The sequence below is a fragment of the Lemur catta genome, chromosome 4 (assembly GCF_020740605.2).
Source record: "Lemur catta isolate mLemCat1 chromosome 4, mLemCat1.pri, whole genome shotgun sequence".
Taxonomy (NCBI): domain Eukaryota; kingdom Metazoa; phylum Chordata; class Mammalia; order Primates; family Lemuridae; genus Lemur; species Lemur catta.
In genome coordinates this window covers 81317082-81332678 of record NC_059131.1, presented here as the reverse complement: position 1 = coordinate 81332678, position 15597 = coordinate 81317082, and the positions used below count along the sequence as shown (strand labels likewise).

At 34.9% G+C, this 15597-nt stretch overlaps 1 protein-coding gene across 3 annotated transcripts in view; it reads left to right on the top strand.

Annotated features, from left to right (window-relative positions):
* Nucleotides 1–15597, top strand: part of SEPTIN10 (septin 10) — a 55981-nt gene that overhangs the window by 16008 nt on the left and 24376 nt on the right. For 2 of the 3 annotated variants that reach the window (XM_045550378.1, XM_045550376.1), the window contains exons 2-4: nt 2138–2197; nt 7386–7503; nt 8053–8248. In XM_045550378.1, coding sequence (XP_045406334.1) covers nt 2138–2197; nt 7386–7503; nt 8053–8248 — 374 coding nt within the window. The remainder of the gene's footprint in view (nt 1–2137; nt 2198–7385; nt 7504–8052; nt 8249–15597) is intronic. The other variant, XM_045550377.1, reaches the window with a different exon arrangement.

Below are 15597 nucleotides of genomic sequence, written 5' to 3'. Positions count from 1 at the left end.
ATGGAGTTAGACTTCAGGCTCCTCAGCTGCTGCTTGGGTATCATTCCTAGTCCGTTCCTCTCAACCTCATTCATAACTTTGCAGCTGACACAGTGAACTCTTTTTTCCTCAGCAGATTCTTACACTCACTGTTTATTTCTCCAAATTTGAAATTCTGCCTCCCCCCACTTTTTTTTCTTCCTCCCTTCTGGTACTGAGGGATTTGCCTTATCTGATGCTATCCCTCTTTTCTGACTTATTTCAAAGTCATTATCTTCTTTGAAAACTGCCCTTGCCTTCAGTGATCTCTTTCTCCAAATTTCTGTAACCACCATCGTTGGTTTCCCGTGGCTCTCGCATCTTTTCTGTCCAGCATAGTAAAGGGATGTGATCTGCTTCTGCGCTGCACAGTGACTGGGGTTGGGATGCTTTTCAGAATGGTGGTGGTTGGAATGTGTAAGTGAAGTATTTGTATAGTTAAAAACAAACATTAAAACCTTAGGTTGATTCTGATGTGCTTTGTATCATTACATACTTTTCCCTTTTCAAATTGTGAGAACACAGGCAGTACCTTTGTGTCCATCAACGAGCTTTTGTTGTGTGCTTTTGTACAGGAGCACCTACCAACTGACAAGAGTCATTTCCTGTTGGAAAAATGTGTTCAGTTAGCTACTCAGGATTTGAGAACACTGTTTGTGTAGTGTTAAGTCACAGGATCAGCTCTCAAAAGCTTTTTTTTACCAAAATGTACAGAGAAAGATTGTTGTTAGCAGTCTGTAAGATCCAGTCATGATGAATTTACTATTTTATCTTTGTGGTATTCATTCACAGTCCCTGTGTGTATGACACACACACGGTGATGGTGAGGTGGTGGAAACAGTGGTAAGTTCTCCCTTTTGTCACACATGTGGGCAAAGCTGTTTGTTGTGGCACAGTTCATTATAATTACAGACAGGATGAGAGAACGTCCATATAGACTGTACTGTAGTGTACACAGGAGAACACTAAACCACGGAAAGAAGAGGTAGATCTGTAGAGTCATGTGAAACAGTCTCCAGGAGAGATTCAGTGGAGAAAACCACAGTGCAGAGCAATGGGCATCTACAAAGGAGGCTGCATATGCCTGTGTGCTTAGACGCACACTATCTCTGGAAGGATGCATGAGTCGGTGGCCTCTTGGAAAGAAGACTGAGATACTAGGGAATTGGGTAGGAACGGAACTCATTTTGTACTGTATTCTCATTGGCACTATTTGCATTTTTCACTATATCCATATTAATAACATTGCTTTTTAAAAAATGCCACATTTCCTCAGTATCTTGTGCTGCACTCAGAAATAGGATAGCAGTGCCCTGAAATTAGCACAACTTCTGTACCCTTTTCCATCATTCTCTACTGTTGCAAACAGTGAATACGTGTTTGGTTACAACTTGGGACAGTAGAAGCTTTGCAGTCAGATCAGACCTGTGTCTACAGCGTACTGGCTTGTATGATTTTGGGTGAGTTACTCACCTTTCTGAAGCTTAATTTTCTCATCTAGGATGTGGGAATGATAATATATGTAGCTCTGATGTGTTGTAAGAATTAAATAAGAAAATGTGCTTACTGAGCTGGCATAGTAAGAGTTCTATAAATGATACTTTTATTCTAATTGAGTGACTAAGGGTACTTGATCAGATTTTAAAATCCCTCTTTTCATAATTATACTACAGTTGGAGGGTTTTTAACATTTCTGTTTCCCCTGGCATGCTGCAGTAGAACATACCTACTTTTGAGTGCCTTCTTGACTCCTGGAGGATTTTTTTAAGTGAAATAGCTTATTTTCCCTTTTTAATCCTAAAAAGTCATTTAAATACAACTAATGTTCTTTGTCTTCCTACTTGTAAATGGGAGTTTATTAATTTCTTATAATTTTTGCATGCATAATTGCATTACTCTGTATTTTATGTTGAATATTACATATAATTTATTTAAGCAGATACCTATCTGGTGAGAAAGCCACAATTTTAATATGAGTTAGTAGTGTGGATCACAAGGCAAAACTTGGTGATAATGACAATATTAGAACCTCTTATTAATGTAAATATATTATTTAGATATGGATTTTGGAGTAATGTTTCTGTTTTATGCCTTTTTCTTCCTTTTCCATCTCTTTCAGTCTTACATGGGAGTGAAAACAACTTGTACGTCCTCACAAGGGTCTGATGACGAACAGAAAGTGAGTTTATGTTTTAAATAGAGCGCATATTGTCCTCTAAATGCTTCTGTGATTTTAAAATAACTACTTGGTGTGCTGACAGACTTTTGTGATGGAGGCTTCTGTTTGTACTTACCCAGGATGTGAATTAACTTTTCTGTTGATTCAAGTGAAAAATTGATGCTGGATTAAATAATTGTTGCGTGTCCACAGTGTTCCTGTCCTATCTGACATTAAGCAAATTTTTTTTCTATTTCTATTTCTTTTTCATTTATTTGTTTTTTGGTTCATTGTCTTTGACATTAAGGAAATTAGAACTCCAAGTGCTTCAACAGCATTCAGTAGAAAGACCAGCACTGCTTTTGCTGAGCGTGTTGCAGAATGTGGTGGGTGCATGGAACTCCTCTGAAGGACAGGGGGCAGGGAGCCATGGGGCAGCCTTGCCAGGTGCCTTCATGATGCCGGATTAGACCTGATGCTTCCAAGGGCCTTCTGAACTTGCCTGTTTGGAGGGATGGTTTTTGGTAATTCATATTAAAATTTATATTTTAAAAGAGGGAGTAAATTTAATTTGGTGAAAGAGGTGAACTTTTAATTTTAATTTAAAAGAATATTACAAATGTAAACATGGATAATTCAGTAAGATAAAATAATTTCTTTTAGTTCTGTGCTCCAATAACTAGTCTTTTCTTGTTTTTCTCCCCTCTTTCTCCATGTATGACAAGGTCTCCACAATTTTGATAAATCTTAATTGGACCACCAAGCTACTATCATTTTTATCTTTTTTCCTTTCACTGGGAGTGATAGTCTCTTTCATCTTTATTTTATGACCTCATAGACTTTTTTGAATTACTTTTAATCTACCTTCTAATTCATTGCTTTGCTGAGACTGCTGTCACAGGCACTAGTGATCTTCAGTGACAATCCACTCAGTGGCCGCTTTGTAGTCTCATTTTCTCTAGCCCCTCTTCTACATTAAATCATGGGACCACACCTTCATTTTTGAAAAGCCTCATTTGTTCCTATGACATTAAAGTCACGTCATTTTACAAACAGAAGGCAACCTAGAGGCCATTTAGTTCAACTTTTATGTAATGAGCATGTGCTTATCAGATGTTTTTCTAATCTTGAACACTTTTATGACTGGAAGTGTAGTGCCTCTTCACTCTCTTTTTTTAAAAAATCATAAAGATAACATGCTTACATGACTAAAAGGGATTCAAAGAGCATAAAAGAGAATATAATGTTCTAATTTTCTGTTGCTGCATAACAAATTGTCACAAATTTAGCTGCTTAAAATAGCAGCTGTTTGTTAGCTCATAGTCCTATAGGTCAGAAAGCCAGGCATGGCCCATTTCGCTTCTCTGTTCCAGGTTTCCTGCTCAGGGGCTTTAGCTGGCTGGGTTCTCATCTGATGGTACCCCTTCCAAACTCTTTGAAGTTGTTGGCAGAATTCAGTTCCATGCTGGCTGGGGGTTGCTATCAGCTCAGAGAGACTATTCTCCGGTCCTTGCTACATGGCCCCTTCCCTCCTGAAGGCCAGCAGGGAAGAACTTCTGGCATGTGGAGTCCCCTTCATGCCCTAGGATAGCTTCCTTTTCTGAGTTTGACTGATTTGGGACTTGCATCACATCTGTACAATCTCTTCTCAGCAGCGTCTACATTAGTGTTTGATTAAATAACAGGTAGAAAGTGTTTGTGCCCCAGGGGCTATCGATCTTCGGAACCATCTCAGAATTCTGTCCACTATATACCATAAAAAGTGACTTTTTCTCACCTCAGCCTCCAAGTCCACTCCTCAGTGGTAATTGCTCTCGATAGTCTGTCGCTACCCTTTGAGACATTTCCATCCATATTCATATGTATGTAAGGATATATGAATATATGGAAAAATATATGTATATATTTTTACTAAAATTACAGTAAGTAAATCACTGTTTAGATACCTAGCTTTTGAAATTTGTCCATGTTGTAGCATGTATCAGTAGTTTAGTATTCCATTGTGCTGGATATACTATAGTTTGTTTATCCATTCACCACTGGACATTTAAGTTGTTTCCAGTTTTTGACTATAGGGAATAAAACTGCTATGAACATTTGTGCATAATTCTTTATGTGGACTTATGTTATTTATCCTGGGTACTTCCAAGTGAAATTTTTTTTGATTATATAGTAATGTGTGTTTAACTTTATAAGAAACTGTCAAACTGTTTTTCAATGTGGTTATACCATTTTGCATTTGGACTAGCAAATTTATTAGCATTCCACTTGTTCTTCATTATCTCCAACACTTGACATTGTCAGCTTTTTTATTTTAGCCATTTTAGTGGATGTTCAATGTTATCTTATAGTTTTAATTGATACTTTCTTGTTAACTAATTTTCTATATGTACCATTTGTTCTTTCACTTTTCTTCTTTCCTGCCTTCTTTATGATTCCAGTTTATCTTTACTATTGGCTTATTAGCTATATCTCTTTGGTCTTTTATTTTTTTAAGTAGAAATTGATCTAGGCCTTAACTTATATCCAACCTTCAAATAATATAGTACTTTATGTATACTATAAACCTTACAGGCATGTACCTCCATTCCCCCTCCCATCTTTTGTGCTTCTCATACATTTTACTTCTACATGTAACCTGTAAAACATTGCTTTTATTACTGCTTTAAACAATTATATTTTCAAAAAGTTAAAACAAGCAAATATTTACGCATATATTTACCTTTCTGTTGATCTTCATTCCTTTTTGTAGATCTGTTGTCATTTTCCTATCTCTTGGAGAGCCTCTTGTAATATTTCTTATAATGTAGGTCAGCTGACAGTGGATTGTCTCAGATTTTTTTTTTTTTTTTTGAGACAGAGTCTCGCTCTGTTGCCCGGGCTAGAGTGAGTGCCGTGGCGTCAGCCTAGCTCACAGCAACCTCAAACTCCTGGGCTCAAGCAATCCTACTGCCTCAGCCTCCCGAGTAGCTGGGACTACAGGCATGTGCCACCATGCCCGGCTAATTTTTTCTATATAGATTTTTAGCTGTCCAAATCATTTCTTTCTATTTTTAGTAGAGACGGGGTCTCACTCTTGCTCAGGCTGGTCTCGAACTCCTGACCTTGAGCGATCCACCCGCCTCGGCCTCCCAGAGTGCTAGGATTACAGGCGTGAGCCACCGCGCCCGGCCTAGTCTCAGATTTTTGTCTGAAGATGTCTTCATTTTGCCTTCATTTTTGAAGAATGTTTTCATTGGATATAGAATTCTAGGTTGTTATTTTTTTTCTTCTTTTGGCATTTTATGGATGTCATTCTATTGTCTTCCAGTTTGCATTGTTTCTTATGAGAAATCTGTAGTTATTTTATGTTTCTTTTACTTGTGTGTAATGTATCTTCCCCACACCTGGTTGCTCCTAAAGTTTTTCTTTATCTTTGTTTTAAGCAGTTTTCTATAGCATGCCTACATATGGGTTCCTTTGGATATTTCCTAGTTTTAGTTTGCTAAAAATCTTGGGTCTGTGATTTCATGTTTTTGGACATTGTTTTTGTCTTTGCCCCCTTCCTCCCTCTTTACTTTCTCTCCTCTTTCTCTCTAATTTTTTCACCTGGTATTCCAATTACAGGTATGTTAGACCATTTAATATTGTCCCCTGGGTTTTTGAGACTCTGTCATATTTTATCTCTTCTATGAGAGAACTTTCAGCTTGGATAAATAAAGATATTTAGCTTAGATAATAACTATACTTAGGCAATAATCTCTCTTCCATTGTTTAGTCTGCTGTTAATACTACTCAATAAGTTTTTTATTTCAGATGTTACATTTTTCCATTCTAGAAATACCATTGTTGCTTTTTGTTGTTGAGAGCTTTCATATCTCTGTATAATTTCCTGCCATGTCACTGATTATATACATTCTTTTCCTGTAGATTCTTCAGCATATTTATTAGAGTTAAAGTTCTCATCTTCTAATTAAACATCTGGTTCATTGTGGATCTCTTTCTTTTGACTTTTTTCCCTTGACTCTGACTCACATTTTTCTGCTTTTTCCTATTGTTATAATTTTTTTTTGTATAGTAGATATTGCAGAGATGCTGGATTCTGTTTTTTTTTGTTTATTTGTTTGTTTGTTTTTCTAAAGAGTGTTAAGCTTTGTTCTGACAGGCAGTTAAATTGCTGGCTGATTACATTGATCATGTTGAGCTTTGTTATAGGCTTTGTTAGGACAGATCTATTTCAGTTTTGTCTTTAGTACTAGGGAGCATTTCTGGTTCCTGGGATATGGTCCTTACTCCTAAAATGAGGCCCATCCAGGGTTTCAGTAGAAAGCTTAAGGTGTTTACCCAAGACCTTGCAACTTATAAAATTCAAGCTCTGTCCATCTCCCAAGACTGCACTCTTGAAAACTCTGCTTGGCTCCTCCCAATTCCTATTTCCCCTTGCTGGGATCTTTGCATTTCCTCTGTGTTATGTGCAGTTTGGTGGTCAACCATGGATTTGAGGGAAGTATGTTTGCAGATTATAGACTCCCTCTTTTTTGGAATTTTCTCCCTCAATTTCCAGCCAGTTTGCCTGCTCCAGTCTCCAATTGACTTCTTAACCCAATAGGACTATTATTAATACTTCTCTCCTGAACTGTGTCTTCATTGTGGCAGAGTGACTGAGGAGTTCCCTTAGGGGCAAAGCTAGATAAATGTGCATCTCATCTAATAGTTTCCCTTCCCTCAAGAGTCTTATTCCTCCAGGGTCTTTGTTGCACTCAGGTGACCTGGGAGAGTTACTTATTGTTGCTACCAGCAGTAGGTAAGTTTGTCATAAGTTCCTCTGCTCTTACTGGGCACTGGAACTGTTTAACCCTTTTTCACTTGACATTTTAATGTAAGAATTTCCCAAGTTATTAAAAATTTGTTATAAACATATTGAGTGACTTTAAGCTTTCCATTTTATGGGTGAATATACCATAATTTACTTGGATATTTTCCTATTTTTGGAAATCAAATGTTTTAATATTATAAATAATGCTGGACTTTCATTGTATGAAGGGGATGACAAATGTGTATTTTGAGGGTCTGGATACAGATTTCTTTTCTGAAAAATTTACTTAATCACTTGTAAAATCTTTAGTTTCTTTGATAAATTATATTGATACTTTCAAATGTGCCTATATCCTATTTAAGTCAAATTTTTTTTTTTATTGTTTCTGGTCTTTTTCCTTTTCTTTTCCTTCAGAAAGGAGAAAATATTCGTTCCTTGACTATGTCTGGCCATGTTGGCTTTGAGAGTTTGCCTGATCAGCTGGTCAATAGATCCATTCAGCAAGGTTTCTGTTTTAATATTCTCTGTGTGGGTAAGTGCCACTTACTCTTCCTCTAAATTGCTCCTTCATGTTCCTTATGCTCAATTCATTCTTTTCATAAGCAGTATGATGCTTATGTCATCAATTTGAAATCATGACCCCAGAGTTTTCCTGCAGTTATTTAGATTCTATTAGTTTTGTTTTTCTTAGCTTTAAAATTTTTTTTTTTTTTTTTTTGAGACAGGGGCTCCCTATGTTGGCTAGGTTGGTCTTGAACTCCTGGCCTCAAGCTATCCTCCTGCCCCAGCTTCCCAAGTAGCTCAGATTACTGGTGCAAGCCACCACACCCAGTTTAGCTTTACACATTTTGTTTGTTCTGTAAACATTTCATTGTTGTCTTCAGCATCCTGAGTAACTTAACCTACATTCTCATTTCTGTGCTCTGCTAATACCTCAGAACCAGACTGAGCAGGTATTCCTTTTATGGACAACCTGGCCTTCACAATATGTGAGACCCTTGAAACCACTCTAGGAGTTTACAGTTATATTTCTTCTCAGCTGTCCTGTGCATCTGTTAACATGTGTTTTTGTTTCTTTCAGGGGAGACTGGAATTGGAAAATCAACACTGATTGACACGTTATTTAATACTAATTTTGAAGACCAAGAATCTTCACATTTTTGCCCACATGTGAAACTTAAAGCTCAGACATACGAACTTCAAGAAAGTAATGTTCGATTGAAATTGACCATTGTGAATACAGTGGGATTTGGTGACCAAATAAATAAAGAAGAGAGGTATGTGTTTTCTTCTTGTAATAAAACAAGTTTATCTTATTTAAAGACTTTTGCCTTCTAGTCCCACGAACTGGGGTTTGATTTTCTCCCGTGGTAATTCATACCTTTCCACCCAGACATTAATGTTTTAAAGTATTAAGGAATTTTTTGTTCTTATTAGCACATTGATATTTTTGTATCCATTTGTCTAACTTTGAACCATGTTATTAAAATGTGCATTTCAGCAAAAATCGTGTGAATTAATTTCCTGATATGCAGATTTAGTGTATGTTAAGTCATTGGTACTAATTTTCATGTAAGACTTATCTTGTTGAGGAAAAAAAAATACAAGATATTCAAGAGCAAATATAATGGCCAAATACGTGGTGTATGAGTTTTTGCAAAATTCTAATTAAAATAGCCAGCTCCATTAAGAATTGCAGTAAAGTTTTGATAGTGAAATTTTAATTTATATTTTACCCTATGTCATTATTTCTTATCATTTCTCCTAAGGTATTATAAATATTGATTGTAGATTCTGTATCAAATTTAAATGATGAAAGGGAGAAATAGATTGGGATAAAGCAATAATTTTTGTTCTTTTTCCTTTTTGAAATATATATTTTCATTATGAGAAGTGATTTTTTATAGGTAAGTATTTTGCACAAATTGACAATGTGACATATTTTACAGTATAGCCTTTTCAGCACTGTGGTGTATTTTATATAGGAAGAAATGCTTTGTGTGAACATTTTGGAAAGAGTAGATTAGTGGCAAGGGCAAAGGCCTGTGACACCTTGCTTTAAATATTATTAATACATGTAAGATGATATCAGCTTAGAACTAATTAGTGTCTATAAATAAAAGTATTTTTTAAATGAACCTAAACATAGGATGTATATACTTGATGTACAATAAATTTTATTGAATTATGGAATAAGACCACTATGGGTATAACTTTCTTTTTTTATTTTTTTAAGTTAACCTTTATTTATTTGTTTATTTTCCCTTTTTTAAGAAATGTTAATAGATTTAGGGAATACAAGGTGAATTCTGTTACATGTATATATTGTATAGTGAAGTCTGGGGTTTTAGTGTACCCGTCACCCAAATGGTGTACTTTGTACCCAATAGGTAATTTTTCATCCTTCACCTTTCATCCACCCTCCTACCGTTTGGAGTCTCCAATGTCTGTTATTCTATTCTGTACAGTGATGTTTGCCCATTGTTTAGCTCCCACTTATAAGAGAGAAAATGCAGTATTCAATTTTCCTTTCCTAAGTTAATGTCACCTAGGATAATAGCCTCCAGTTCTGTCCAAGTTACTACAAGAGACATTATTTCATTTTTTATTATGGCTGAGTAGTATTCCATGGTGTGTGTGTGTGTGTGTGTATACACACATTTTTTAAATCTAGTAATCATCTATTGATGGATACTTCCATATCTTTGCTATTGTGAATAGTGCTGTGACAAACATATGAGTGCAGTTATCTTTTAGATATCATGATTTCTTTTCCTTTGAGTAGATACCCAGTAGTGGGACTGCTAGATCAAATGGTCCATCTATTTTAGTTGTTTGAGAAATCTCCTTACTGTTTTCCGTAGATGTTATACTAATTTAGATTCCCACCAACAGTGTGTAAGCGTTCACTTTTCTCTGCGTCCTTGCTAACAGCTATTAGTTTTTGACTTTGACTATAGCCATTCTAACTTGAGTAAGATGGTATCTCATTGTGATATTAATTGGTATTTCTCTGATGATTAGTGATGTTGAACATTTTTTCATGTTTGTTGGCCATTTGTATGTATGTCTTCCTTTGGAAAATGTCTGTTCATATCATTTGCCCACTTTTTAATGGGGTTATTTGTTTTTTCTTGTTGAATTGTTTAAGTTCCTAGCAGATTCTGGATATTAGTCCTTTGTTAGATGCATGGTTTGTGAATATTTTCTGCCATTTTATAGGTTGTGTATTTAGTCTGTTAATTATTTTTTTGCTGTACAAAAGATTATTAGTTCAATTAAGTTCCATTTGTTTACTTTTGTTTTTATTGCATTTGCATTTGGGGTCTTAGTTGTAAGTTCTATGCCTACGCCAATGTCCAGAAGAGTTTTTCCTAGGTTTTCTTTTAGAATTTTTATAGTTTCAGGTCTTACATTTAAGTCTTTATTCCATCTTGAGTTAATTTTTGTACATGGTGAGAGACAGGGATCCAGTTTCATTCTTCTACATATGACTATCCAGTTTTCCTGGTACCGCTTATTGAATAGGGTGTCCTTTCCCTAGTGTGTGTTTTTGTCTGCGTTGTCAAAGATCAGTTGACTGTAGGTATTCTGCTTTATTTCTGGGCTCTCTATTCTATTCCATTGTTATATGTGTCTGCTATTATACCAGTACCATGCTATTTTGGTTACTATAGCCTCGTAGTATAATTTGAAGTCAGATAACGTGATGCCTCCAGGTTTGTTCTTTCTCTTTACGACTCCTTTGGTGGTTGGGCTCTTTTTTGGTTCCATATAAATTTTAGGATTTTTTTTTTAATTCTGTGCAAAATGAATAGCATTGGCATTTTGATAGGAATTGCATTGAATCTGTAGATTGCTTTGCACAGTATAGTATTTTAACAATATTAGTTCTTCCAATCCATGAGCATGTGATATTTTTCCATTTGTTTGTATAATCTGCAATTTCTTTCATCAGTGTTTTGTAGTTTTCCTCATAGAGCTCTTTTACCTTCTTGGCTAAATATCTTCCTAGCTAATTTTTTTTTTTTGCAGCAATTGTAAATGGGATTGAGTTCTTGGTTTGGTTTTGAGCTGGTTGTTATTGTGTATGGAAAAGCTACTGATTTTTATGCTTTGATTTCATAAACATGAGACTTTACTGCATTCATTTATCAACTCTAGTAGTATTTTGGAAGAGTCTTTAGGGTTTTCTATATATAAGGTCATATCATCAGCAAACAGAAATAATTTGACTTCCTTTTTCCCCATTTGGATATCCTTGATTTCCTTCTCTTGACTGGTTGCTCTGGCTGGTACTTTCAGTACTGTCTTGAATGGAATGGGTGTCAGTCAGCATCCTTGTCTTGTTCTAGTTCTTAGGGGGAATGTTTCAACTTTTCCTTGTTCAGTATGATATTGGCTGTGTATTTCTCATATATGTCTTTTATTATTTTTAGGAATGTCTCTTCTTTACCTAGTTTGTTGAGAGTTTTTATCATGAAAGGATGCTGAATTTTATTAAGTGCTTTTTCTGCGTCTGTTGAGATGATCATATGGTTTTTGTTTTTAATTCTGTTTATTTGGTGGGTCATGTCTATTGATTTGCACATGTTGAACTATCCTTGCATGTCTGGAATAAAACCCACTCGATTGTGGTGTATAATCTTTTTGATGTGCTGCTGGATTCAGTTTGCTAGTATTTTGTTGAGAATTTTTGCATCTATGTTCATCAGGGATATTGGTCTATAGTTCTGTCTTCTTTTAATTGCATCATTTCTTGGCATCGGTATCAGGGTGATACTGGCCTCATTGAAGAGTACACTCCTTTTCAATCTTTTGAAACTGTTTCAATAGGATTGGTACCAGTTCTTTGTACATCTGGTAGGATTTGGCTGTGAGTCCATCTAGTCCCATGCTTTTGTTTATGGGAGATTTTTTATTACTGATTCAGTTGCACTATTCATTATTGGTGTGTTCAGGATTTCTGTTTCTTGAAGATTAAAAGTTGGGAGGTTGTGTGTTTCTAAGAATTTATCCTAGAAACAGGTTTTCTAGTTTGTGGGCATATAGATATTAATAGTAGTCACTATAATCTTTTGTATTTTTGTGGTATCAGTTATAATGTCTCCTTTTTCATTTCTGATTGGGCTTATCTGAGTCCTTTCTCTTCTGTTTTTGAATAATGTAGCTAGTGGTTTGTCAAATTTGTTTATCTTTTCAAAGAAACAACTTTTTTTTTTTTTGAGACAGAGTCTCACTCTGTTGCCCGGGCTAGAGTGAGTGCCGTGGCGTCAGCCTAGCTCACAGCAACCTCAAACTCCTGGGCTTAAGCGATCCTACTACCTCAGCCTCCCGAGTAGCTGGGACTACAGGCATGCGCCACCATGCCCGGCTAATTTTTTCTATATATATTTTTAGTTGTCTAGATAATTTTTATTTCTATTTTTAGTAGAGACGGGGTCTCGCTCAGGCTGGTCTCGCTCAGGCTGGTTTGGAACTCCTGACCTCGAGCGATCCACTGGCCTCGGCCTCCCAGAGTGCTAGGATTACAGGCGTGAGCCACTGCGCCCGGCCAGAAACAACTTTTTGTTTTGTTGATCCCTTTATTGTTTTTTTTTTGTCTCAATTTCATTTAGTTCTGCTCTGATCTTTGTTAATTCTTTTCTTCAGTTAGCTTTGGGTTTGGTATGGTCTTGTTTTTCTAGTTCCTTGAGATGTGATGGTAGATTGTTAATTTGTGATCTTTCAATCCTTTTGATGTTGGCATTTAACGTATAAACTTCTGTCTTAGTACTGCTTTTACTGTATCCTAGAGGTTTTGATATGTTGTGCCACTATTTTCATTTGTTTCAAAAAAATTTTAACACATTGACTGCCATGTGTGTTGTATTTAACACGGGCTACTTTTGACTCCAGGGCCTTGTGAAGCAAAACTGTGCAGTTGGTTCATGAAAATCTTACTTGTTTGATGTTCTTATTGTTAGAATTAATATTGACAATTAATTGTAAAAACGTGGATTGCATTGCATATAACTCACACACAGAAAACAATAAAAAATAACATTAGAAAGGATCATTTTGTTTTAATGTAAGACCATGGCCACAGGGAAAAAACTTTTTTTTTTTTTAGTGTGGCAGTCAATGTGTTAAATTTCCATCTTGATTTCATTGTTGACCCAAAGATCATTCAGGAGCAGGCTGTGTAATTTCCATGTATTTGTATAGTTTTAAGAGTTCCTCTTGGAATTGATTTCTAGTTTTTTTTCATTGTGGTCTGAAAAGATATTTGATATAATTTCAATTTAAAAAAAATTTATTGTTTCTTGTTTTGTGTTCTAACATATGGGTTCTGCTGTGGAAAATGCTGCATGTGCTGATAAGAAGAATGTATATTCTTTAGTTGTTGGGCAGAATGTTCTGTAAGTATCTGTTGGGTACATTTGTTCAAGAGTCCAGTTTAAATCCTCTGTTTCTTTGTTGATTTTCTGCTTTTATGATCCGTCTAGTGTTGTCAGTGGGATGTTGAAGTCTCTCACTATTATTATATTATTGTCTATGTCTTTTCTTAGGTCTCGTAGTATTTGTTTTATGACTCTGGGTGCACCAGTGTTGGGTACATATATATTTAGGATTATAATATTGTCCTGTTGAATTGTCCCCTTATCATTATGTAAGGACATTATTTGTCCTTTTTTACTGTTGTTGATTTAGTCTGTTTTACCTGCTGTAAGTATAGCTACTCCTGCTTGCTTTGGTTTCCATTTGTGTGAAATATCTTTTACACCCCTTTACCTTGAGTCTATAAAAGTATTTATCAGTTCAGAGAGTTTCTTGTAGGCAGCATACATTGGGTTGTGTGTTTTTATTCATTTTGCCAGTCTGTATCTTGTAAGTGGGGCATTTAGTCCGTTTATGTTCAAAGTTAATATTGATAAGTGGGGTTCTTTTCCTGTCACGTTACTTTTTACCTAGTGGCTTTGTATCATCAGCTGTTTGTTTTATAAGACCTGTGAGTTTTATGGTTTCATTCCTTACATCTTTTTTTTTTATGCTTATAAGTACTGACCTTTTCTTTCCATGATAGAACTTCCTTTGAGAATTTCTTATAGGGCCAGTCTAGTGGTAATGAATTTTCTTATGTTTGCTTGTCTGTAAATGACTTTATTTCTCCTTCATTTATAGAGCTTAGTTTAGGTAGGTAGAAAATTCTTGGCTGACAGTTCTTTTCTTTGAGAATATTGAAAATAAGACCCCAGACTCTCCTGGCTTGTAAGGTTTCTGCTGAGAAGTCAGCTATTAGTCTGATGGGGTTTCCTTTATAGATTATTGGGTTTTTTTCTCTTGCTGCTTTTAAAATTTTTTCCTTTATGTTTTACTTTAGATAGTCTGATGACTATATGCCTTGGAGAAGTCCATCTTGTGGTTTTTCTCCCTGGTATTTGCTGAGCCTGTTGAGTCTAGGTGTCTAAATCTCTTGCAATACCAGGGAGGTTTTTCTTAATTATTCTCTCAAATAGGTTTTCCACACCTTTTACTTTTCCTTTTTCTTTCACTTGGGAATACCTTTGGACATTTTGCATAATCCCATATTTCTCAAAGGCTTTGTTTATTTTTTTAAAGTCTTTTTTCTTTATTTTTTTTTCCAACTGAGTTAATTTGAAAAACCTGTCTTTAAGCTCCGAAACACTTCCTATGTGAATTTATCTCTAAAATAAATTATACTTTGCTTTTTCCCATTATTTGTTGGATTGTTTTCCAAAGGGAAGACTTCATTTTTTTACCATGTATTGCACTTATTTTGTTTTTTTATTTGGTTGGTTTGGATTTTGTTTTAGATAGAATGAAGAAATTACTTCATATTATAAGTAAAAATTCTTCCTTTGAAAATTATTAGTAGATATATATTTTTACCAGAAATTTTTATGCATCCTATGGAGAAATTGTGATTTAATCTTTAATTTTGAATAAGATGAATTACAGTAACTGGTAATCTATTGATAAATTAACCTTACAATCTTAAATACCATTCTGAGATCATAATATATAATAGTATCATTTTTATATTACATTTGATTATTTTTTCTTTTACTTTTTTTTTTTTTGCATCTGTGCTTATAAGTGAGGTTTTTAGCCTGTATCTGCCTCTTACACTGTCATTAAAAGAAAAAAAATCAAGGTTGTATTCGTCTTCTAAATTGAGTTTAGAAAGTTTTCATACTCTTCCTATTTACTGGAAATATTTATATAAGATTAGAGTTATTTTTCCCTGGAATGTTTGGTCAAACTAACCAATAAAACCATCAAGGCCTGGAGTTTTATTTCTAAGAAGATTTTGAGTTACTCACCTAATTTTCTTCAGTGGTTATAGGACAATTCTGAGTTAGTTTTTTTTTTTAATGTATATATATATCGTTTTAACAAGTTATAATTTTCCAGAAATCTCTTCATTTCTTCTAAATTTTCAAATTATCGGCTTAAAAAATATTAGTAATACACTTCTAATATTTTTTATGATCTACATCATCCGTAATGATAATTCTGTCTTTTCTTCTGATATTAGTTATTTTTCCTTCTTTTCTTTTTCTACTTGATCAGCCATGACAAAGTATTGTCAATATATTTGGTCTTTTCAAATATCAAATTT